The sequence below is a fragment of the Salvelinus namaycush genome, chromosome 24 (assembly GCF_016432855.1).
Source record: "Salvelinus namaycush isolate Seneca chromosome 24, SaNama_1.0, whole genome shotgun sequence".
Lineage (NCBI taxonomy): Eukaryota > Metazoa > Chordata > Actinopteri > Salmoniformes > Salmonidae > Salvelinus > Salvelinus namaycush.
In genome coordinates, this window is record NC_052330.1 from 26,210,657 (window position 1) to 26,235,989 (window position 25,333).

Here is a 25,333-nt window from a genome sequence, read left to right on the forward strand (position 1 = left end):
GTACCTGTTTCCTCCAGCATCTTCACAAGGTCCTTTGCTGTTGTTCTGGGATTGATTTGCACTTTTCGCACCAAAGTACGTTCTTCTCTTGGAGACAGAACGTGTCTCCTTCCTGAGTGGTATGACGGCTGCGTGGTCCCATGGTGTTTATACTTGCGTACTATTGTTTGTACAAATGAACGTGGTACCTTCAGGCGTTTGGAAATTGCTCCCAAGCATGAACCAGACTTGTGGAGGTCTACAATTTTTTTCTGAGGTTTTCTGAGGTGTTTATACTTGCGTACTATTGTTTGTACAGATGAATGTGGTACCTTCAGGCGTTTGGTTCATCATTGGGAGCAATTCCCAGACAAGGATGAACCAGACTTGTGGAAGTCTACAATTTTTTTCTGAGGTCTTGGCTGATTTCTTTTGATTTTCCCATGATGTCAAGCAAACAGGCCCTGAGTTTGAAGGTAGGCCTTGAAATACATCCACAGGTATACCTCCAATTGACTCAAATTATGTCAATTAGCCTATCAGAAGCTACTAAAGCCATGACATAATTTTCTGGAATTTTCCAAGCTGTTTAAAGGCACAGCCAACTTAGTGTATGTAAACTTCTGACCCACTGGAATTGTGATACAGTGAATTATAAGTGAAATCATCTGTCTGTAAACAATTGTTGGGAAAATTACTTGTGTCTTGGACAAGTAGATGTCCTAACCGACTTGCCAAAACTATAGTTTGTTCACAAGAAATTTGTGGAGTGGTTGAAAAACGAGTTTTAATGACTCCAACCTAAGTGTATGTAAACTTCCAACTTCAACTGTAGCTAGTGTGGGGGATGTAAACTAGCTAGTGTGGAGGATGGAAACTCGCTAGTGTGGAGGATGTGAACTACATAGTGTAGAGGATGTGAACTTGCTATTTTGGAAGATGTGAACTAGATAGTGTGGAGGATGTGAACTAGATAGTGTGGAGGATGTGAACTAGCCACATAAGAAAACTGTTCTGATGTTCATGCAGTCAACTAAAATGATTCCTGTGCAAAATCAAAAGATACTTAACTGCATGTTAATTCAAACATGTTTTATTGCTGCAGGAGAAATTATCATTTTGACTTAACTAAGCATATGGGTTTGTCATTTGACTGAATAAGACTGTGGAGAAAGACAGAACAATGTATTGAAAGCAAGCATACCTCCTGTGTGTGATTTTACGCACTAATTTGTTAACTTACATGAGTATTTGACTCCCCTGAATTCTGCAGTTAATTAGTTATCGAGGAGTTATCCATAAAACAGGTGATGCTCTGGTTTGTAAAAAGGTATTGGTGGTGGAGGGTGTGTGCGTAGGAAAGCCTCTCCCATCTCTGCAAAAGAAAAGGACTTAGCCCAGATGCAGGCAGCAATGTTAACTTTGAGTGGCCCCTGTGGCTTGAGCGTGGTATGCTTCCCTCTGCCCCTCACACACCCTTGCCTCCGCCTCCTCCCCTCAAGTCCCCAGGTTGCCTTTGCATGACATCATCTTTAAAGTATGCCCCCCATACCCATGTGAATCTGAGCTGTCACAATCAGAGGCTCCCCCCATTAAACTGTACCGCACTGGAAACCCATACGTTTCTTCTTTTTCTTCTCCTTTTTTTCCCTTCTTCTCTCTCTCTCTCCTCCAACCACACCAATCTCCTCCCTTTTTCTTCTTCTCGTTCTTTTTTAACCCCCAGAAAAGGCATTGTTTGAGGAAGGGCTTGATCAAAAAACTGTTGCCCGCCAACTGCGGGGCTTTCTGTAAATTCAATAAGGCCACCTTAAAGATTTTCCTAATTAATGGATGACATCTTTGGCTGGAGGAGAGGCGAGGCATTCTGCTCCGGCTCGCTCTTTGTTAACCTCCTAATTAACTTTCGTAGGTCACTCAGGTCCCAGCAACCTGAGAGTGAAGAGCCCCCATTGAGGAGGGAGTTGTAAACTTACTTTTTTCCCTCTCGGCACTTAAAAGGGGGAAAGCGACTATAGGGAACAGAAAATATCCTATTTAAGTCCTTTGTGAGTGAACTGCCTGCACATGTTCCAATAAAGGAAGTCTTCTAAATAAGCTGCCGTGTTGCTCTCCTCCGCTCCCCCTCACCTCCCTCCATCTCTCCTCTCTCTCTCTTTACCGCACCTCTCTCTCAGGCCACCACAGAAAGGTTATGAATGATAGTTCTGGGTTGAGGCAGGGGGGTAAGGACTGAAGGACAGCATCTGTGTATTGTTTGATTGTTCGTATCTGAAACTTTGGTGGGGGGATTTAAGGATGGGAAAGAGACTGCACTGACTTGAACAATAAGAAGGGAACTTTAGAAAGAAAGAAGGAAATAAAAAAACGACCTCTTTGCCTGCATAATTGTTTCGGATTTTCAAAATGACACTGCATTGTAAAATTTCAATCTTAAAAACAAAACAAAAAACGTTACTGTACCACTGATTAGTTTGTAGGTAACTTAAAAGAGGGACTACTTTTTGTGCTTTTGAAATTAAATATCTTTATCCCATTTTCAATTTCCTTGGGTTTTGACCAGCAATCACTGAGCATCTATCGGTGAGAATCCAGTCAAGGTAAGGGCTGTTTGATACTGTAATATTGAAAAATGTATAGTTCACACACCTATAGCGTAGTTCGAGGTGCATGGTTGGAAAATATATATATTTGAAAAATAAGATACTCCAGCACACTGGTATTTCTAGAACACTCCACAAGCAAGTCAAAGGACCTTGTTTGTGAGTATTCAAGAATACCAGTCTGACAGAGTTTCTTCTCTTTCAGAACCTGTCACATCCCCAGCAATAGTAGGAACACCAAGAGTAGGAACACCAAGAGTAGGAAAACCAAGAGTAGAAACACCAAGAGTAGGAACACCAAGAGTAGAAACACCAAGAGTAGAAATACCAAGAGTAGGAACACCAAGAGTAGGAACACCAAGAGTAGAAACACCAAGAGTAGAAACACCAAGAGTAGAAACACCAAGAGTAGGAAAACCAAGAGTAGGAACACCAAGAGTAGAAACACCAAGAGTAGAAACACCAAGAGTAGGAACACCAAGAGTAGAAATACCAAGAGTAGGAACGCCAAGAGTAGGAACACCAAGAGTAGGAACACCAAGAGTAGAAACACCAAGAGTAGAAACACCAAGAGTAGGAACACCAAGAGTAGAAATACCAAGAGTAGGAACACCAAGAGTAGAAACACCAAGAGTAGAAATACCAAGAGTAGGAACACCAAGAGTAGGAACACCAAGAGTAGAAACACCAAGAGTAGAAATACCAAGAGTAGGAACACCAAGAGTAGAAACACCAAGAGTAGGAACACCAAGAGTAGAAACACCAAGAGTAGAAATACCAAGAGTAGGAAAACCAAGAGTAGGAACACCAAGAGTAGAAACACCAAGAGTAGAAATACCAATAGTAGGAACACCAAGAGTAGGAACACCAAGAGTAGGAACACCAAGAGTAGAAACACCAAGAGTAGAAACACCAAGAGTAGAAATACCAAGAGTAGAAACACCAAGAGTAGAAACACCAAGAGTAGGAACACCAAGAGTAGGAACACCAAGAGTAGAAACACCAAGAGTAGAAATACCAAGAGTAGGAACACCAAGAGTAGGAACACCAAGAGTAGAAACACCAGTCTGCTCTGTATTAAGACACACTAAGTGACTGTGAAGGTCTTGATGACAGCTCCAATGCCGTAGGGTTACATGGAGTTAATGACAGGCAGGTCCGTAACGCCAAGGTATGACCATTTAACATAGGCAGTGTCCGAATGGCACCCAATTCACTCTATAATGCACTACTTTTGTCCAGAACCCTATGGGTAGTGCACTATATACAGTTGAAGTCGAAAGTTTACATACACTTAGGTTGGAGTCATTATAACTCGTTTTTCAACCACTCCACAAATTTCTTGTTAACAAACTATAGTTTTGGCAAGTTGGTTAGGACATCTACTTTGTGCATGACACAAGTAATTTTTGCAACAATTGTTTACAGACAGATTATTTCACTTATAATTCACTGTATCACAATTCCAGTGGGTCAGAAGTTTACATACACTAAGTTGACTGTGCCTTTAAACAGCTTGGAAAATTCCAGAAAATTATGTCATGGCTTTAGATGCTTCTGATAGGCTCATTGACATAATTTGAGTCAATTGGAGGTATACCTGTGGATGTATTTCAAGGCCTACCTTCAAATTCAGTGCCTCTTTGCTTGACATCATGGGAAAATCCAAAGAAATCAGCCAAAACCCCAGAAAAAAATTGTAGACCTCCACAAGTCTGGTTCATCCTTGGGAGCAATTTACAAACACCTGAAGGTACCACGTTCATCTGTACAAACAATAGTACGCAACTATAAACACCATGGGACCATGCAGCCGTCATACCACTCAGGAAGGAGACACGTTCTGTCTCCTAGAGATGAATGTACTTTGGTGCGAAAAGTGCAAATCAATCCCAGAACAACAGCAAAGGACCTTGTGAAGATGCTGGAGGAAACAGGTACAGAAGTATCTATATCCACAGTAAAACGAGTCATATATCGACATAACCTGAAAGTCCGCTCAGCAAGGAAGAAGCCACTGCTCCAAGACAGACTATGGTTTACAACTGCACATGGCGACAAAGATCATACTTTTTGGAGAAATGTCCTCTGGTCTGATGAAACAAAAATAGAACTGTTTGGCCATAATGACAATTGTTATGTTTGGAGTGGGAGGCTTGTGGGGGGGAAAAGTGGGAGGCTTGCAAGCCGAAGAACACCATCCCAACCGTGAAGCACGGGGGTTGCAGCATCATTTTGTGGGGGTGCTTTGCTGCAGGAGGGACTGGTGCACTTCACAAAATAGATGGCATCATGAGGTAGGAAAATGATGTAGATATATTAAAGCAACATCTCAAGACATCAGTCAGGAAGTTAAAGCTTGGTCAGAAATGGGTCTTCCAAATGGACAACGACCCCAAGCATACTTCCAAAGTTGTGGCAAAATGGCTTAAGGACAACAAAGTCAAGGTATTGGAGTGGCCATCACAAAGCCCTGACCTCAATCCCATAGAAAATTTGTAGGCAGAAAAAAAAGTGTGTGCGAGCAAGGAGGCCTACAAACCTGACTCAGTTACACCAGCTCTGTTAGGAGGAATGGGCCAGAATTCACCCAGCTTATTGTGGGAAGCTTGTGGAAGGCTACCCGAAACATTTGACCCAAGTCAAACAATTTAAAGGCAATGCAACCAAATACTAATTGAGTGTATGTAAACTTCTGACCCACGGGAATGTGATGAAAGAAATAAAAGCTGAAATAAATCATTCTCTACTATTTTTCTGACATTTCACATTCTTAAAATAACTGACTGACCTAAGACAGGGATTTTTTTACTAGGATTAAATGTCAGGAATTGTGAAAAACTGAGTTTAAATGTATTTGGCTAAGGTGTATGTAAACATCCGACTTCAACTGTATGTAATAGGGTTCCATTTGGCACGCAGGCCTGGTGAGCTCTGCTGCACCTGAAGGTCGAACGTGACATGACCGCGTCCACTGCCGTTTGAACTGATTGACTGAGGACCGCAGCCACTAGAAATGAACGGTTTGAGTATAATGACTCTCACTCTGCCATGATGACTGCAGTTGAACCCAGAGATGACCGTGACAATAGTTGTGGTCAAACCCAATGGCAACCATTGTTTAGCTCATCTATTTGACGACCGCAACCAGTCTTTACTGTAACCACAGATGGCTTGACTGGTGTTGTTGTTCACAGACATGATAGAACGGCAGTAACGGCATTTAGAGAGTGTGTGTGTACTGAATGTGTGTGTGTGTGTGTCATTTATTTTGCACTTATCTTTATTGCTATTTTGTCTGACATAAATGTTGAGATACTGTGAATCTACTCAATATAATTATTGTACTTCTTTAGAATACACTCTTTCATTCTGGTTTTATAAAAGGTTTTGAACCCTGAACATTACATAAATAATATGGAATAGAAAATGTACTGTATAAGCCTCTGTTTATTGTAAATACTACTTATCATAATCATAAACAAATGCTTCATTGTATAGTTTTGGCAGTCTCTGTGACTATGTGTTTACAGTAAACATTTTATTGTGTATACAGTAGATGCGTGAAAGGATGCATAGATAGATCAATGAAGTCATGCAGCAGCTATAAGCAGCCAGCCTAACAGTGTTCCCTGCTCTTCTATATTGCAGCCTGCTCTCCTGCCTCCTGGGCTCTAACCTGTTTATCTTTGCAGCATGAACGGCTTAAGCCTCTCTACTCAGCTGTCATAATTTGTTAACGAGCCTTTTGAGAGAAAAAAAGAAAACGCGAAGACAGGAAAAAAGAAAGAAAAAAAGGAGCTCTTCACCAGTGACTGAAAGCAGAGGTCGGTCCAGAGGGATCCCAGGGGCTCTTCACCAGTGACTGAAAGCAGAGGTCCGTCCAGAGGGATCCCAGGGGCGACATCAGACCGATTTCAGAGCGGCCCGTGATGGCATCTCTGTATATTTTAATATTAATGGGCCGCGGGCCGCAAAGCTGCAGGCTGCAGGCCTAAGCCTCCAACAGGTGCCTTACAGCTCCACTCCCGTCTGAAAATCCCAGCCGAGCGTCCTTCAGATCAGGCAGGGGGTATAGCACCTTCCCACTACCCACCATGGACCTCAGATAGACACCCAGAAGGAAGAAGAGAGAGAACAAGAAGGGGGGAATGAGAAAAGTATAGGAAGTTAGTGAGTTAGTGGAGTTATTCATCCCTGGCAAATAAAGTTTTTAGTCACTTTCCCGAGCGGAGCAGAGGACAACATGGGCCAGGTCGATATTTTTCACCCCTTGAGAAAGAGATTGACTTTTGTTTGGAGTTTGTGAGAAGTGGGAATCAGAAGGTGGACAATGGGACTCCCCACGGTGAGGGCCCGAGAGGAGCCATCTCAAATCAGTCAGCCAGGGGACGGGCTAATCCGCCCATTGTCCCTCCCTAGCCACCGGCCGCACATCAACACATTCAACCCCATTGTCCCCACCCTCATGCAGCGGGATTTGCTCTCCCCAACAGCCAGTTTTGTCCGAGGCAGTTCGAGCGGAAGTTTCTCACTGACAATTTGCCCCAAATAGATTTGTCAGAGCATCCTACCGCACCGACCGCACCAGACGGCATCGACTTGTGGCGCGTTTGGGTTCTGGCATGATGAGCTTTTGGGGGGTTTCTTTTAGGTAAATTCAATAACTGTAGCCTGGTGTATTGTATAGGTACAGGGGAAGGAGGTTGTGTCTGGGGTAAAGGATATGTGCCTGTAGGTGTGTGCTGTGTGCATGTGTGTTGGACCAGGGAGCTGACTGTGTGTTCTTTCCCTGTTTGTACCAATCCCAAAGACCCAGACTGAGAGAGGGATGCCCTGTGTTGACCCCCTGCAAGGCAGGGTTTGGTGGAGGGAGGTGGGTGGGTTGTGGTGTGCCAGGGATGGTAATCTGGCCACCCATCATTCAACAAGTCAATGGGGTGTTCCCTTCCACTGGCTGTCTGGGAGGTAGTAAGGGAATTGGGACACTGGGATGGTAGTGATAGGGGAATGGAAATAGAGACCGTTGTATGTCCAGACCAATCCACTCAAGTGTAATGACAGCTACAGGTAGTCAGTATGATGGAACCATCCATTGAGGCATGTCAGTGTGGGGCCACAAACATGTGTGGGGCCAAAATGTGGGACCACAGGATGGTACATTTATGATGATGTTTTGAGGTTGCTGTTAATTATTTTATTTTATTTATCATTCCAAATTTGTTTTCCGGAAAGGACCTTCAAGACCATAAACACAGAGTCCCCCACACATTACTAAACTGAAATTCTGAACACAGTGCAAGGTCTGGGTGATTCCCCCCCACCCCTAGCCCTCATCCCCACTCCCCAGTCTGTCCTACACGCCAGGTATCTGCTTCTCCACTTTAGTCGACCCTTCCCCAGAGCTGTCCACGGTGCTGAAATGTAACCTGTCACTACTGTAGCCTATGCTAGCAATCTGTTATTGACTCTGATTTGTAATGATTGTACAATTTCAGACATGCATATTTTTAAACTAGCAAATAAGAGCTTCAACTCTTTCAAAGGCCCATACCTTTTTCACAGACTAATGTTTCCTGTTCATAATTTATTTAATAATTTAAACACTGTAAAGGGGTTACCATGAATTTGACAGTAATTTACAGGCAGCGCATGGCAAGAACAATTCTGTATGTAATATTACAGTACACACCTACTGTAATATAAATACGGTATCAAAGCAAGTACTGTGTAATGACACACAGTACAATACCGTAAAATGTACTGTATTATACTGTAAAAAATCTATGCTACCGTAATCTGAATTAATTAATGACTGGATGAATTGAGGGGAGGAGTTTGAATTTGACAGTATTTTACTGTAATTACAAGGAATTGGTGCAAGCAGATTGGCAGCTAGATAAAGTGTTTACACGTTACAGCATATTAATGATTATTTGATTTTTTACATCACTTGCGCTTCTAGAGGCCTAAACAAAGGCTTCAAAACTGGCAGAAACTACAGGGCAAAACAAACCATAAGGACAGGGCAAAATGTGCAATCATTTAAGGTTGAAGATTTTCTGCCTCTCCAATCTGTCCCCTATACTTTATGAATTGATGGGACCTTATAACCATATAGTAGTTAAATTGGTATAGCATTCTCGCACACAGGTGCAACAAATATAGCCTCTCACAAGGCATGCTTTAAAATATGTTAATGAGCCAGAAACAACAACGCCATGCACCCACTAGTGGTCAAAGGGTTTTTGGATCTCCAAAGATACGGTATGGTATGGTATTTTGTGGGGTGGAGTTACAGTACCATTCGATATACCAACATTTTCCCACAATGCACCATCATTTACAGTGTACTGCAGTAAAAAGTTTCTACGTTTTTTACTGTTGATAATACCTAAAATTACCGTATAAATTTCATTTTTCTGTTACAGTGTATGCTTATTTAGATTGGTTGAGATACAGTGCCTTCATAAAATATTCACGCCCCTTGACTTGTGTTACAGGCAGAATTAAATTTTGTTGTATTACAATCTGAATTTAAAATGGTTTCCATTGAGATTTTTTTTGTCGCTGGCCTACATGCAATAACCCATAATGTCAAAGTGGAATTGCTTAAATAAGTTCAAGAGTAAAAATTTGAATGACTACCTCATCTCTGTACCCCACACATATAATTATCTGTAAGGTCTTTCAGTTGAGCTGTGAATTTTAAACACAGTTTCAACCACAAAGACCAGGGAGGTTTTCCAATGCCTCGTAAAGAAGTGCACCTATTGGTAGATGGGTAAAAAAAAGCAGACATTGAATACCCTTTGAGCATGGTGAAGTTATTAATTACACTTTGGATGGTGTATCAATACAACCAGTCACTTCAAAGATACAGGTGTCCTTCCTAACTCAGTAGCCAGAGCGGAAGGAAACCGTTCAGGGATTTCACCATGAGGCCAATGGTGTTCTTAAAAAAGTTACAGAGTTTAATGGCTGTGATAGGAGAAAACTGAGGATGGATCAACAACATTGTAGTTACTCCACAATGCTAACCTAATTGACAGAGAGAAAATAAGGAAACCTGTACAGAATAAAAATATATATTGCAAAAAGGCAGTAAAGTAATACTGAAAAAAATGTGGCAAAGCAATGTACTTTTTATCCTCAATAAAAAGTGTTATGCCTGGGGAAAATCCAATACAACACTTTACTGTGTACCACTCTCCATATGTTCAAGCATGGTGGTGGCTGCATCATGTTATGGGTATTTTGGGTGCTTGTAATGGGTGCTTGTAATCATTAAGAACTGGGGGAGTTTTCAGGATTAAAAAGAATCAGAACTGTGCTATGCACAGGCAAAATCCTAGAGGAAAACCTGGATCAGTCTGCTTTCCACTGACAATAACCTAAAACACAAGGCCAAATCTACACTGGAGTTGCTTGCCAAGAAGACAGTGAATGTTCCTGAGTGGCCGAGTTACAGTTTTGCCTTAAATCTACATTAAAATCTATAGCAAGACCTGAAAATGGTTGTCTTGCAATTATCAACAACCAATTTCTACGCTATATGGAATTGTTTTAAGAAGATCATACCAAGGATAATTTATCTATTTGATTTAGAATTTTAAGACCCCTTGAAGTATCAAAAAAAATATTGAAAAAAAATATTTTGGGAAAAATGATTTGGGGCCATACTGCTATTAGCCCATACAAATGCATTGAATAACAGATTCACTACATGGAACAACAGATGGTCCCAAAAAAATATCAAAGGGAAGTTTGTTCTGAAGTGTCTCTCCTATATCTGAGAGCTATAAGAAAGATTTTTTTTTTTTACCTATATTTAAACATTTTTTTGCCACTAAACAGTCTAAGCCCTGTCTAGCATATGAAACGTAATATATCATACTAAATGTAGTGTCTTGGATTTACATACAGAATAATACGAAATGCTCTGAGACCAGGTTGCAGCCCTAGGTCTTTGGTGGACTTGGATCTATTATGTTCGCTGTCTTCTTTTTGTAAGATTGTATTTGATTTTTCTTAAAATACAAAAACATACATAGAAAAAGACAGACAACTGAACATTTATGTACATTCATTTCTACAAACATTAATGACATCACACTTGCTCAGACCCACATATTTGTTCTCTATGGCGCTTACTGACTTCTCTCAATAGGTTTACGCACATCTTGTTAGTGCTACCTTTCGATTGATTTGATATAAAAGAATGCAACCTAGTTGATAGCCTTCATACGGTTTTCATTGCTAATAACGGTGGAAAATTTCACGGTGGTAATATCGGCTTTCTATAGCCTATAGGGTTATTCCAATAAATAAGTGGTGTGACACTTAGGCCTATGCCTCTCGAATATTTAAAGACTATTTAAGTAGTTGCATACTGATGCTGTCAAGCCAAAAACCAGATACACAATCCACTGGTCCTTTGTTAACGATTTTTCATTGACTGCTGGAGAAGAAGGGAGTCACTAATACAAAAAGTGAAAGCAAGCAACCCAGGCAACCATGATGTTGGTTATATTTGTGTAAAGGCTATCAGTGATTGACGAGGATTACAAAGAGTTAAGGAGATTATCTCGCACATTCAACTGCCCCCCCCAGCCCCCCACTCACACCCTCACATATGCATTTCACAATCAAGCCCCACCAAAAGTAGCAAACATAGAAAGAAGTGTGTGCAATAAAGCTCATTATACTAAATGTGGAATATCAATATTGTGAAGCAATTATTTCCATTTTAAGACACGTTTACTAAAGAGTCAAAGTTTTAGTTTTGATAGGCCTGATGATATCCACCTGCGTAGTTTGCTCTTTAACACATTCATTATATTTATATATAATAAACTTAGAGAAGTTGATACTTGGACCAGCTCGAGCATGCTCAAAACTGACTAAACCAAGCGAGCCATGCTGAAGGCAGGTTTTTAAGGGTGAAAGACTTGACAACGACTAATTGCAATTAACTACGACATTGTACCCCGCCCTTGTCCGTTTAAATCGACACTTTCAACGTCCATATGTCCTCTAGGGTACCGTGGGAATGTTCATAATTAAAAAACAGAATTATGGATTTCTGGAGTTACCGGGCGAAAGCGCAGCAAGCTGTCAAGGTCAGGGTGTCACTGTCAATGATGCGGTCTACGGGTGCGATCGTCCCTTCGCCCCGGCACACCCTGCTCCTCAGACAGAGAGGAGAGGCTGCATCTTTCCGCCCCGGCGAGCGGGCACAGGGGGGCCAAGGGAGGAGACCACCACACTGTTCTAGTCTACATTAGCGTGTGCATCCCCGACCCAGAACCCCTGCTTCGTTCCCAACTACTAAAGGGCGATGGGAACCGCTGTCTCTGTCTGTCACACAGCTCTGGTAGATGAGGGGGATGCCCAAACCGTCTACCGTTGACTCCCTCTCAATGATAATCGATCGACATTCGTTTTAGGCAATACTAGTAACAACACACTTGCACATTCATAAACTCAACAGGTGCACATTCAATTGTGCTCAAACTCTACCCAAAGAACACTTGGATAAGGCTATGTGGAGTTGACAAAAGCAGCTCAATTTAACCAAACCTATCAAACACTTTATAAATATGTTAAGTAGCCTATAAAGAGAAAGTTGCACCTGTTGATACATGTCTATTAAAACACCAGAGACGCAGCAATCAGATAGAATGTAGAGAGATGTAGAGAGAATCGTTCAATAGCCATGCACAACACCCCTTATTAATTCACATAAATCTACAGCGCGGTGTTTTCTTTCCACTCCCAGTTACAACCTCTGCGCGAGCCTTCGGAACTCTTACTTCTCTTGCCTCAGAGCGAGCAGCCTGAGTCGGGTGACGTCATCCTGGCACACAAGAGTTGGGAGTAGAAAGCAGGGACAAGCTAAGTGGGTGAAGGAAGTGGAGTTCTCCACCCTCCGCCTTCTCTGACACTTCTCATAAATATTACTAAGCTTTCATCTAACGACTCACAGCAGAAAGTCACCTCTGCTTCGGGTTTGAACGAGCATTATTTTACCAGTCGTTGTTTATCAGTTAAGAAGAGCATTGTTTTTTATTGGTTTAGACTATTTGTGTTCCGTGGCTTCTGGACTCGCTTGGTAGACAGTCCGTCTGTTTTGGTGCGCCGCTACGGCAGTTTTCTACCCAACTTTGTGCGCCTTGTTGCGCTCTGCGCACCCGAGGAGCCGTTGCCTCTCGCCCGGTGTAGACGGCTCTCTATCCGGCTATCGCGCTGCTATCCACACAGCCAGGACTTTGTGAAACTCAACGTCCAATACTTGCAGATACTCCAAAATCCAGCTTGATAGCTGGAATTTTATAATCCTTGGAAAATATACAGTTGGCCGACTCAGGAGTCAGGACTTTACATAAATCTATTGGTTTCAGCGAAAACTGTAGATGTAATGTTTTGATATCGTTCAGCTGATGCTTTTGCACAGACAGAGGATTTTGATTCTGAAAATAGAAAATAAACGACAGTGTCCACGATGAGCAAACCCGCTGGTTCAACAAGTGGGTGTTTGGATATTCTGAATGTTAAATCAAGTAAGCATACTAAAGTTTATCTTTCTCCTTAAACTATAATTGGTTAGTAAGGTATTTATCATTGTTATAATGCAAACATGTATGAATCGAAAAGTAATAGGATATTATGTGAAAGGCGTTGAAACATTCCGAAATGAAGTCATCGACAATTTGCGTTTACCTTGGAGTTGCGGTAGGATACATCTGGTAACCCATTTTATAACTTAAACTATGAAGTCGGTTTTGTACAATAATTGTGCATGTTCTTAGGCCTACTTAAAAAAAATGTTATTTTTATTTTACAATGTTTTTCATAGGAATGGTACCTAGCCTATCCATTAATACAACTAAATTGAGCGCTGTAGGCCTATGCTTCTTCGTTTTCCAGTTTAATTCCAGTTATTTGTTGTTGATAAGTACGGCATTATTCTCTCATAAAAATAACACTGCATATTTCTGCTTGTTTTGCGATGTTTATTTCTAAAAAGATTAGTAAAGGTAAAACATATAGGACTAAATGTTCCTGAAATTTTGTGCGAAACACCCAAACTATCAACACGATGAAAAAAATGTACGTGAAAGAGACTATACAAACTATATGGAGGTAGGCCAATGGGCCAATGGGCCAGTATTGGCATGATAGCCCAAAAGCTCATTTATTGATAAACAATTGTGTTGATTATGTCTATTTGTCAATGTGTGTGTGTGTGTGTGTGTGTGTGTGTGTGTGTGTGTGTGTGTGTGTGTGTTTGACAGGCCAAATATATTTTACCATACTGATTTTAAAATGGCATACACAAATAATTGCCCTTGCATTTTGTTCAAATTAATTATGTTCTATGGTTGAAAAATTTGCAGGACTTTATGGGACTTTGTACATCATAAATGAAAGAAAACATTAAAGTTCCTGATTTCGGGACACTATAAGGAATGTTTACATGTGTGTGCAAATAACTGGAATAATGAGACAACAACAATTAGCCTATATTATATATTCTGTAGCTTAATACATGTCTTTTTTTGTTGTTATTGTGTTAAGTGTTGCTAAACTGCATTACGTCCAAACGAAATATGCCTATAACGCATATAGTTTATTATTTGTTTCACCAACGCCTGGTTGGTTGCTATTTTGGCCTAGTCGCATAGGCCTTGGCAAATCTCAGAAAGCAATCTACAAGTATTCACTTTCATACAGCTTTTAAATTAGAATAATTCACAATTGTTGTAGCCTAATATTGCATGCTTTCCTCCAAGTTCATTGCACACATTGTGGGTGGTCACAAAAACATTTCCCTCAGTAAAACTCAGTCTAACTTCTTTCAGCAGGTTTTGGGGTTGATGGTAATTACGGTAATGGAATATGCCATATATCTTTAAGCAATTACGGCACACAATGGCGACGACTGGAACCCCTATTGAGATAAGTTACCGACGTGTTCCCCCACACACCAAAATTAAACTTCATTTTTATTTCATAACATTTTCCTCCAACAGCTTTATGGGAAATGTGCACGTTATTAGTGCGTAATTATAATTGTCTAACGAGGACATTGCGATACTGGATTAATTCCTTATGTGATGCCTATACGCCTACTTCTTGGCGTATAAACTTTTCAGAGGCGCAGTTAGGCTATCGCCCAACGTTTATTGATTGTTTCGACGGTTTATAGTTTTTTTTTTTTTACGAATAGTTTTGAGTAATTTAGGCCTATTTATTCGTTTTTGTTGTAAACCTGGCCATGGCACCAAATATCTTTTCAAAATCTTTGAGATGCATCCTGGATTTTCAACCCTTTATAAAACCACGTGATAGAGAAATGTAATTGCCATCGACTTCTTTGGTACTCTTTGCATAATTGGTGTGTTGAAGTCCCAACTCATCGCCGAAGTCGATTGTTTTTGATGCTCTGTCGTTATGGGGTCGTATCCGAATTCCCATGCTACCCTTTTTGACGGGTCACTGCATGGTGAATCAATGAGCAGGTGGCAAAACGTCAGCGTAATTACATAGCCTTCTTTTCCCTATATAAAAAAGACTCCCTCATATACATACAAATATACTTCTTTTAAATAGATTTGAATAAAAAATCTTTACAGAAATCACTTTTTTCATTTACTCCGGGGTCGATTTACATACACTTCATTTGAGTTGGTGAAACGAGTTGGTGCGCATTATTCTCTGTGCCGTGTCACTCCCTAATCCGCAGGCCTACAGACCTGCGGGATAAAGCAGCTGTCGAGTCCCATTATGAGGGGGAGTTGGCAGCTTGTAGAGATCGGGGCAGTCAGACGAGGTTCAATGGGGAAAATCATTAAGTTAACACTTTCCCTAATGTCTCCATTGTGTGCCTCCTGGAATTGTCTTCAGAGACCTCAGATATGACGCTTCCCACAACCGAACTCACAAGAAACTTGCGGGTGCATTCCCATGGCCGGACGGTATATGAAGACACTGTACACTGTCTGTTGTCACGTTACTGTGTGTTTCGTTTTGTCCTCCTTCATTAAAAGGGAGGGGTGATGATGAGGATGGGTACAGGGCATGAGTTTGGATGCAGAATTTATTCAGATGGGGGCTCTTTCCAAGCGCAAAACACCTTTCTGAATCTTGATCTTAAGGAAATAAATAAATTAATTTGTATTTATTCTTTCCAGGTCGTATCTTGGATATCCCGTGTAAAGTGTGTGGGGACCGTAGCTCTGGGAAACATTATGGCGTGTACGCGTGTGACGGCTGCTCTGGCTTCTTCAAGAGGAGCATCCGCAGAAACAGGACATACGTCTGTAAATCAGGTTCTCAGGTAATAGGCCTAACTACAGTGTTTTTCCAATTTAATGTTAAACCTATTTCAAATGCAGGTGGTGACTTTATCCTAAATCTATCCAAACATGACGCACACATTGGGCATTTTACGCACGTTCATGTTGCGTCTTTATCGGCCAGTCTTGAGTCTGCAGGGTTAAGTCTCTCCTAAAACTTGTCTCTGTGAGCGGCCAGCCACCCAGGGCACGACAGGGCTTAATTGCATCGCCACCCAAGGCCATTGACTGGCGCTAAGCACAGTCCTGCTTTAATGTATCAGGTGTAATCCAATCTAATGTAATGACACTAACCCGAGGATTTAGCCAACAGTGGGCGGAATAGCCCTACTTATCCTCGGAGATGAGACTGCTGCTGAGCCGCGGGGATCGAGTCAATAGCTGTGATAATAACACATCCTTCACCTGTAGAATGGCGTCCCAGGAAAATAACTGTTTAAAGGTCCAATGCAGCCGTTTTTATCTCAAAATCAAATCATTTCTGGTAACAATTAAGTACTTACTGTGATTTTTTTTCAATTAAAATTGTCAAAAAGAAAGAAAAACAGCTTGTGAGGAAATAGCAAATCCTCAAGCAAGAATTTCCTAGGACTGTCTGAGGGTGGTCTGAGTGGGGAGGGGAAACTGAAAACTATAGCTATTTTTGGCAGAGAGGTTTGGAACTCTCTTAGTCTATTAACTAATTTACTGGCTGGTGATATCACCAGGCAGGCCAAAACTCCATCCCACCAAAACAATACTATTTTCAAGCTCTTATAGTAAAAGGGAATTATCATAGTTTTCACAATTTCACAGTATTATCCAACCGCATGGCGTGGAAATATATATAAAACACATGAAATCACGTTTTTGACTGCACTGGGCCTTTAACAGCCATTCGCTTCTCCCTCAAACACAGCATGTCATTCACTCACTGTGCCAGAGCCTTCATAGTGTTAAGATCATCGTTGGGGCAGCAGGTATCTTAGTTGTTAAAGCGTTGGACTCGAAACCGTAAGGTTGCAAGATCAAATCCCCGAACTGACAAGGTAAAAATCTGTAGTTCTGCCCCTGAACCAGGCAGTTAACCCACTATTCCTAGGCCCATTATTGAAAATAAGAATTTGTTCTTGCCTAGTTAAATAAAGGTTAAAAAAAAACATCTCACTATGTATCTTTAGCAGCCGATCTGTTTTCCAGAGTCTTCGTTAGTAACGTTGCTCTTAAAAACATTCCCAAATCTACCAGTGATCCAGACCACTCATAGAGCAACCAAAGAGCAGCATTAGATGTTTTTTGCCCTTCCGCATCACTTTATCTACAGAGGATCTCCGCTAAACATAGAATCAAAATGTTTAGGCTTTAGGTCAGGGGTGTCAAACTCATTCCACGGAGGGCCGAGTGTCTGCAGGTTTTTGGTTTTTCCTTTCAATAAAGCCCTAGACAACCAGGTGTGGGGAGTTCCTAACTAATTAGTGATGTTAATTCATCAATCAAGTACAAGGGAGGAGCGAAAACCCGCAGACACTCGGCCCTCCGTGGAATGAGTTTGACACCTGTGCTTTAGGTATATCTGTCTGACTGTGACCGCCGATAAGTTCAGAACAAAGTTCACTATAAATACAAAGTTGCCAAAGTACTTGCAATTTTTGCAAACAAGTGAAAGATAAAACGATGCTTCAAATGAAATCAGAGATCACTGCATTAAAAGATAAATAGGCAACATGGGCCTAAATATTTAAATAATATTTAAATCATACTCCATTTTTTTTTTGCGACTAGGCTACTGTCTGTAATTTTTGCCTCAATATGTTTCATGATGTGTGACAAGATGCATTATTATTGGGTAAGCATAATAAGCCGCTTCAATATTTGCAGACATAGGTGGTAATATCTCTCTAGTCTAGGAGCCGATCCGTTGTCGGTATTGTGGAATCATTCTAATGTTAAAGTAAGATTTGAGTAGAGAAGGCTGATCCGAGAGCGGCGTTGCTTTTCTATAGATCCTATCAGTTTCGACATATGATTGAACGACGCAATTAGCGAAAGTTCTCTCTACTTGCTGAAAAAGTTGCCTCGTACAAGTGGTAGGCTGCGATCATCGTAATGGTTAATTTACATCCCAACAGGAAAACGAGGCCCAGAGCAATTACATTTAACTGTGATTCTCTCTCGCTCGCTCTCTTCCCCCACCCCTCTCTCTCTCTCTCTCTCTCTTTCTTTCTCTCGTTTCCATTATAGGGAGGATGCCCCGTGGACAAAACGCACAGAAACCAATGCCGAGCGTGCCGTTTGAAAAAGTGTCTTGACGTGAACATGAATAAAGACGGTAATAGGCTTAATTTAATTATTATTTTGGCTACACGCCGGCAGTGACATTTCGGTTTGAGGCGATCAAATCGGATGGAAAAGTGTATTTAACGTAATCAGCTGAGAGCGGGGTAAACAGAGGACGTATTCATAACATTCTCATAAGAGGCAAAGCCTTTTACCTCACCGAGCTTTGAACAAAATAAGAACTTTGATAAATAAGGCATTCACAGACGAGTAGGTCTAGCTTACTAAAGAGTATTGTTCCTGCTCTCCAATTTGACAGCCGTTCAGCACGAGAGGGGTCCCAGGACTTCCACCATACGCAAGCAGGTCGCCCTATATTTCCGGGGGCACAAAGAGGTGAACGGTTCATCGACCCACTTCCCGGGCTCGAGCCTACCGGGGCCGCCGTTTTTCACTACGGTCACGCAGTTGGAGCCACATAACTTGGAAATGAGCGCCGTAGCCAGCACGCCGGAGAGGCAGGCCATCGTTGGACTGGCCCAGCCCACCCCAAAGGTAAGCCCCTGTCCTCCGCTCACCCTTCACTCACGGAGCTGCGCTATGTGCCCAATGAGTCAAGGAGTACAACCAAGCCCGTTGGAAAAACACAACGTGCTTCTTTCTCAACTTTTAAGAGGTTTAGAAGTTGACATTCCGGTCCCGATTCAGCAGCTTCGAGTCACACAATATGTAAATCATATTTTCACCTCCATCCAACGCAGGCAACATTAGCTTATAATTAGACCCACAGCTTAATCTAGTGTTGGTGCTTTGAGTTTTATGAGATACACACATATTAGTCACAAATGTGGCACCAATGCATTTGATCACGCTATTTATTAGTCCTAAAGCACATTATTTTATTCAAATGGAACCCCGAGGCCCTATTTGTTTATATTGACCTCTTGCATTGCAGTACCCTCACGAGGTCAGCGGCACGCCCATGTACCTCTACGAGGTCGCTACGGAGTCCGTGTGTGAGTCAGCTGCGCGCCTGCTCTTCATGAGCATCAAGTGGGCCAAGAGCGTTCCCGCCTTCTCCACGCTCCCCTTACCTGACCAGGTAAGCCACTATATTCAGTATGGATATTATAGGATAGATATTAGCCAATAAGTTACATTATTAGGCTATCCCTTTCCAAAAATAAAACGTACAATTGCATAGGCCTAAATACAGTAATCAAAAAATATAACTAATGTGTTCAAACCTTAATTCTCTATCAATATTTTCTTGGAAGTATATTAGGCATGCTCATTGTGCGGCGCTGACTGAGGTTTGTAATCTGTTTTACAGTTGATCCTGTTGGAGGACGCCTGGAGGGAACTGTTTGTTCTGGGCATAGCGCAGTGGGCCATTCCGGTGGACTCCAACACCCTGCTCGCTGTTTCCGGTATGTAACCCATATGACCAATCAACAGGTTAACTCTACTTAACCGATTAGATTTAGGCTATTTACTATCATGTTACGTTTAGATGATTTTCGTTTCGATTCCATGGGATTTAAATGTGGCGTTGGAAGGAAAGCGAAAATAGAGACAGATTCTCCATTCCATTTATTTGAAGGTATGAACACAGACAACACAGAGTCCCAGCGGTTGAATAACATCATCTCAGAAATACAAGCCCTGCAGGAGGTCGTTACTCGCTTCAGACAGCTGCGTCTGGACGCAACCGAGTTCGCCTGTTTGAAGTGCATCGTCACGTTCAAAGCTGGTGAGTTGAAGAGGGGGTCATAAAAAATTATATTAAAATAAATTATCCTCACTAAAATCACAAGAAGGCAGGGTTGGGGTTAATTGAATTTGAATTGCAGTCAATTCAGCAATTCATTGAAATTCCAATTCCCAATTCCAACTATCTTCCATGTGTTTTAATAAGAAAAATGTGGAATTGGAATTTGGTTTACTTTCTGAATTGACTGGAATTGAAATGGAATTGTCCCCAACCCTGCAAGGTCACCAATAGTTTAGAATAAATAAATAAATAATAGCCAAGGATGTTAATGCCAAAAACAAAATAGATATGTTTTTTTTTTTTTACATTTCAATGCAGATGTCTGAAGTACTTTGACCATCAATATGAAATGTATATTGACAGTTATGCATTTGTCAGGTACATGTCAATATAATGGCAGTCAGTAACCATACTGTCTGTGCCGTTTCCCTTCAAGCTGTGCCAACGCATGGCGGGTCAGAGTTGAGGAGTTTTCGCAACGCCAGTGCCATTGCTGCACTACAGGATGAGGCACAGCTCACTCTAAACAGTTACATACACACCAGGTGAGACATTTGATAAAAACTAACAGTTTAGAAATGATTTATTTCTTAACAGATATGCAGACACTTGTTTATTTAAGCTATTTGTTCACTATACCAAAATACTTGGCACACAAGTGGCCAGCCAATATGGACATATTTCTGTACTATTATGCACAGCAAGATAGGCTACCCTGCAAACAAAAATTAGTTGTTAACATCCCCAGAACGTTACGAAATGGTCGCCTAATGACATCAAATGTTGTGCCATGGTCCTGTGGAGGTTTTGTCTAGTTTCCCGTTTTTTTCCCAGGAAAAAACCGTAATGTGCATTATCTTGAAAACTGCAATGAAAGTATATGCACTGTCCCGCGAAGTAGGCAAGTCAGTTAAGAACGCATTCTTATTTTCGATGATGGCCAAGGAACTACCTTGTTCAGGGGCAGAAGGACAGATTTTTACCTTGTCAGCTCGGGGATTCGATCTTGCGTCCTTTCGGTTCCTAGTCCAACGCTCTAACCACTAGGCTACCTACCGCCCCAATGTTAGTTATTTGTATTAAATGCAAGTTATTTTTTGTTTTTTAAACAACTAATTGACAGACATCGGTTAAATTATTTGAATTCCATTTCGTCCATTTCTGTGAGCTCAATGCGCACATTGCTCTGCAGTTTCTCAGGAGATAAATCAGATCAAATGCCCGAACTGTACGATGTAGTAGGGAGTTGTAGTTTCCAACACGCCAATGCTCTACATAGTTTAACACAGAAAACGTTATAATTAACTACAATGACCACAATCCATTGAGCCGTTTAACTTGTCCCGTCTGTTTTTTTTTACGCCTGCTACAAGTAAGACACAGAATGTGCGTAAGAGGGGATACATAGAGAGCAGTTTCTTTGCTAGGTATCTCCACCTGAAAATACATGATCTAAGTGATTGATAGTTGATATTCAGTAGTCATAAAAGTATGCTTTATTTAATTCGAAGAACTACTAAAATAGTGACAGCATAGACAGCATAGACAGTAGCTCTATAGAGACGATATGAGTTGGATTGAAAGAATAAAGTCATCAAATAAAACAAATGTAATATACACAACAACTTAAATATTTTATTTGAGTAAAGTAATGTGAATAACTGATGGTTAATAAGTGATAAGCAGTAATGGACAGTCACTACCATCATGGCACTTTTATTAATTGTTTTATTCTGTGTTGTTACAGCATTCAACCCACATAATGCACAGTTCATTTAATGTTGAAAAAATAATCTAAACCAAAATCGTTATTTTTTTTTTTTGAATCGAACCCGAACCGACCTCAAAAAGCACTAATCGCTTAGTGCTAATTGTGACAAGCATCACTACATCACACCTGCCCAGACCCACTAGCCCCACCCCTATCTCCACGCCCTTATCACTTTCTGCCACATGGCCTCAAACTGCATTATTTTGTTTCTCTCCATCGCCCACGCTCTTAAAATCTTTAGACAATAAAGCATTTGACCTTTCCATTACCTGAACGATGAAGGATTGATTTATTCCCAGTTTTTGAGTCTTAACGTTTTAAAAGATACTTGATGAGAAGAGTATTGTCCAACCCATCGGGAACCCCCCTGCAGTCTGTATATCTTGAAATATACAGACAGACGAATGAAAAGTAGATTTGCACTGCAATTCTTCTGACATCCATCTTTCCAACTCCGCCCATAACTTTTGAATTTTGTAACATTCCCAGAAGGCATAAATTCAGCTTTGTGTCAGTATAATATTTATTTGATCAACTCTCAATCTTGAGCAAATTGCACCACTTTACAACCGAGTATGTAGGCTAATAAGGTTTAGAGATGTTGCACCCTCGGAGCGTATAACGCCCCCATTCACAACGAACACATTAAGTAGCCTAGGCCTATAGACGGAACGTTTTTGTAGGACATTACATTTACTGATAGATTAATCAACAATCAACGCTAACTAGCAACAAAATCACATTTACAGTTAGCAATCTAGCTAATATGTTTTGAGTTCCCACTTCCTCAGGTAGTGTAGCATAGGCCTATAACTTAGGCCAATATGCACAAAAAAGATATCTGTTGAGCAAAAATATAATATTTAGAGTTAGCAATCTAGTTAATGTGTTTTCAGTCCCCACTTCCTCAGGTGGTGCATTTTGTAGCATATAGGCTAGCCTAGGTCAATATGAACAAAAAAGATGTAGGCAAATTAATCACTATAGAGCCCTAAAGAAATCGAATCATTCTGAATCCCAATTTGACAGGTGGCACATGAAACTATCAATCATACATTCTTTGGAAATGTTAGATGAACTAGCTAACTTATTTCTTGAATCATACAATCTCAGTTGAATAAAATTTAGTTTAGAAATCTGCCACTAATGGAAAGTAATTGTGAAATAACTTTTTGTCCACATCGCCCAGCTCTATGAGAGCATCCTAAAAACATACTTGATTACATCTCGATCCCCACAACTAACGGGGTAGGATCTAGACAGACCCTTATTGGGGACCATGACACAATGTCTTGCCTGAGCAAACTAGGACCTGTATGAAACATCCCTGTGTGGTCATTGAATGTCATGAGGACCTCCTGTCAGAGCCAAACGGGGACGTTCTCTAATGGTCATTAAAATAATTTATTGTAACCTTCTGTCGGTAGCAGACCAGGACCTGTACTGGGTGTCCCCTTGAGTTTACTGAATGTCCTGAATATAACGTCCCATTGGAACAACCCGGGGACCTTTTTGTAACGTACCCTAACGATCATGCTGCGACCTTATTGTAACGTTTTGTCTGTAATAATCCAGGACCTGTCTGAAACATTCCCTCGCAGTTATTGAATGTCCAGAGGATGATGTTCTGTCAAAACCAAATAGGAACCTATTTCTAACGCTTCCTGGTCATCAAAGTACTTTATTATATGTTATAGTGCGACCAAACCAGGACCTGTACTGAACGTCATCTTATGGTCCCGAGGTTAACGTAATGTTTTGATGTTCCTATAATGTTCAAAGAACGTCAGTGCGAAAATATCTCGCCGAAACTCTGAAAGTGACCTAATGGGAATGTTGCCTAATGTCCTTAAGATGTTCCATTTGCTGGGTACTTTTTCAATTCATATAAACAGTTACATACAAGCAAAATGTTCAGGGAGGCACTGTGCAATTAGAAAACAGTCACAAATGAAATTTAAAGACAATGAAATAATTGCATCTTTCTTGTTATTGTAGATATCCAACTCAGCCCTGCCGCTTTGGGAAGCTGCTCCTGCTTCTACCAGCTCTGCGGTCAGTCAGCCCGTCCACCATAGAGGAAGTATTTTTCAAGAAGACCATCGGGAATGTGCCCATCACAAGGCTCCTGTCTGATATGTACAAATCAAGCGATATATGAGTTTATTTCCCCTGCTTTTGAGTGTCTGCAAATGCTCAGACACAAATGTTCTAATGGGCGCATGGCAAGTTGAACTTTAAGAACTGAGTAATTTGTAAATTACATGCATATTGAAGACAGTAAAAAAGCTTGATTTTACCAAGTAGAACAATCACCTTTGGGTTAGGCTTAAGTTTTGAGGATGTAATTTCCCTAATAGAATTGCCTAGCCAATTTAAGTAGGTTACAATTTCACAAAATACTGCAATCTCTGGTTTTTACAAAATAACAGTGGAATGAGCCATCTGTCCATAATTGATGAACCTATAAAAACGTGGAGATGTTTTTGAGTGTCTCTAAGACCAATGAGCTTCACAACAAATGCCCTTTCAATCTTTTATTGCATTGTTCAATCTGAGTGGATGGAAGAAACCAAAAAAGATTACTCGCAACTCGAGCCACGGTCAAATGTGATATGGGTTGCACTTGACCCAGTGCTGAAACCAAAGGCCGTGGAGCGTCACAACTGCCGAAGAGGAGGCACCACCTCCTCTAGATGGGACAACACCGACTGTTCTCTACAAGCTCGTGTGATGATCCCATACACTCAGAGGATTGAGAGGAAAGAGCCGATCAGGGCCCATTTTTTGTATCTATCTGGATTTCGCCTATCGGATAGGATTAAATGTATAGAAATATAATTAATAGAACGGGAGTCCCCATTCAAGTATATGATTAGTCTGTTCTATTAATTATATTTCTATGCATTTAATCTTCCCTGATATGGGAAAACTATATACAGTACCAGTCTAAAGTTTGGACACACCTACTCATTCAAGATTCTTTCTATATTTTTACTATTTTCTACATTGTAGAATAATAGTGAAGACATCAAAACTATGGAATAACAAATATGGAATCATGTAATAACCAAAAAAGTGTTAAACAAATCAAAATATATTTTATATTTGAGATTCTTCAAAGTAGCCACCCTTTGCCTTGACAGCTTCAGTTGTGTTGTGACAAGGTAGGGATGATATATAAAAGATAACCCTATTTGGTAAAAGACCAAGTCCATATTATGGCAAGAACAGCTCAAATAAGCAAAGAGAAACGACAGTCCATCAATACTTTAAGACATGGTCGGTCAATTTGGAAAATGTCAAGAAATTTGAAAGTCACAAAAAACATCAAGCGCCATGATGAAACTGGCTCTCATGAGGACTGCCACAGGAAAGGAAGACTCAGAGTTACCTCTGGTGCAGAGGATAAGTTCATTAGAGTTACCAGCCTCATAAATTGCAGCCCAAATAAATGCTTCACAGAGTTCAAGTAACAGACACATCAAAACATCAACTGTTCAGAGACCGTGAATCAGGCCTTCATGGTCGAATTGCTGAAAAGAAACCATTACTAACGGACACCAATAAGAAGAAGATACTTGCTTGG

The 25,333-nt window shown here is 40.9% G+C and overlaps 1 protein-coding gene across 2 annotated transcripts; it reads left to right on the forward strand.

Annotated features, from left to right (window-relative positions):
• The first annotated feature begins 13,086 nt into the window (after positions 1-13,086).
• Positions 13,087-23,905, forward strand: LOC120019568 (nuclear receptor subfamily 2 group E member 1). 2 transcript variants are annotated; one of them, XM_038962872.1, is made up of 9 exons: positions 13,087-13,144; positions 15,779-15,924; positions 18,164-18,251; positions 18,519-18,754; positions 19,155-19,301; positions 19,533-19,629; positions 19,803-19,952; positions 20,410-20,518; positions 23,743-23,905. In XM_038962872.1, the coding sequence occupies exons 1-9, from the start codon at positions 13,087-13,089 to the stop codon at positions 23,903-23,905; spliced, it is 1,194 nt and encodes a 397-aa protein (XP_038818800.1). The 2 variants fall into 2 exon arrangements, with proteins under 2 accessions (XP_038818800.1, XP_038818801.1); XM_038962873.1 differs by having other exon boundaries at positions 13,087-13,111.
• The last annotated feature ends 1,428 nt before the right edge of the window (positions 23,906-25,333 follow it).

What these genes read in the sequence shown, in the direction of transcription:
- LOC120019568 (XM_038962872.1), top strand. Translation starts at nt 13,087, where the DNA reads ATGAGCAAACCCGCTGGTTCAACAAGTGGGTGTTTGGATATTCTGAAT. An exon ending in CACCCTGCTCGCTGTTTCCG is followed by an intron (nt 19,630 to 19,802) that starts GTATGTAACCCA and finishes ATTTATTTGAAG; the next exon opens with GTATGAACACAGACAACACA. An exon ending in AACAGTTACATACACACCAG is followed by an intron (nt 20,519 to 23,742) that starts GTGAGACATTTG and finishes TTGTTATTGTAG; the next exon opens with ATATCCAACTCAGCCCTGCC.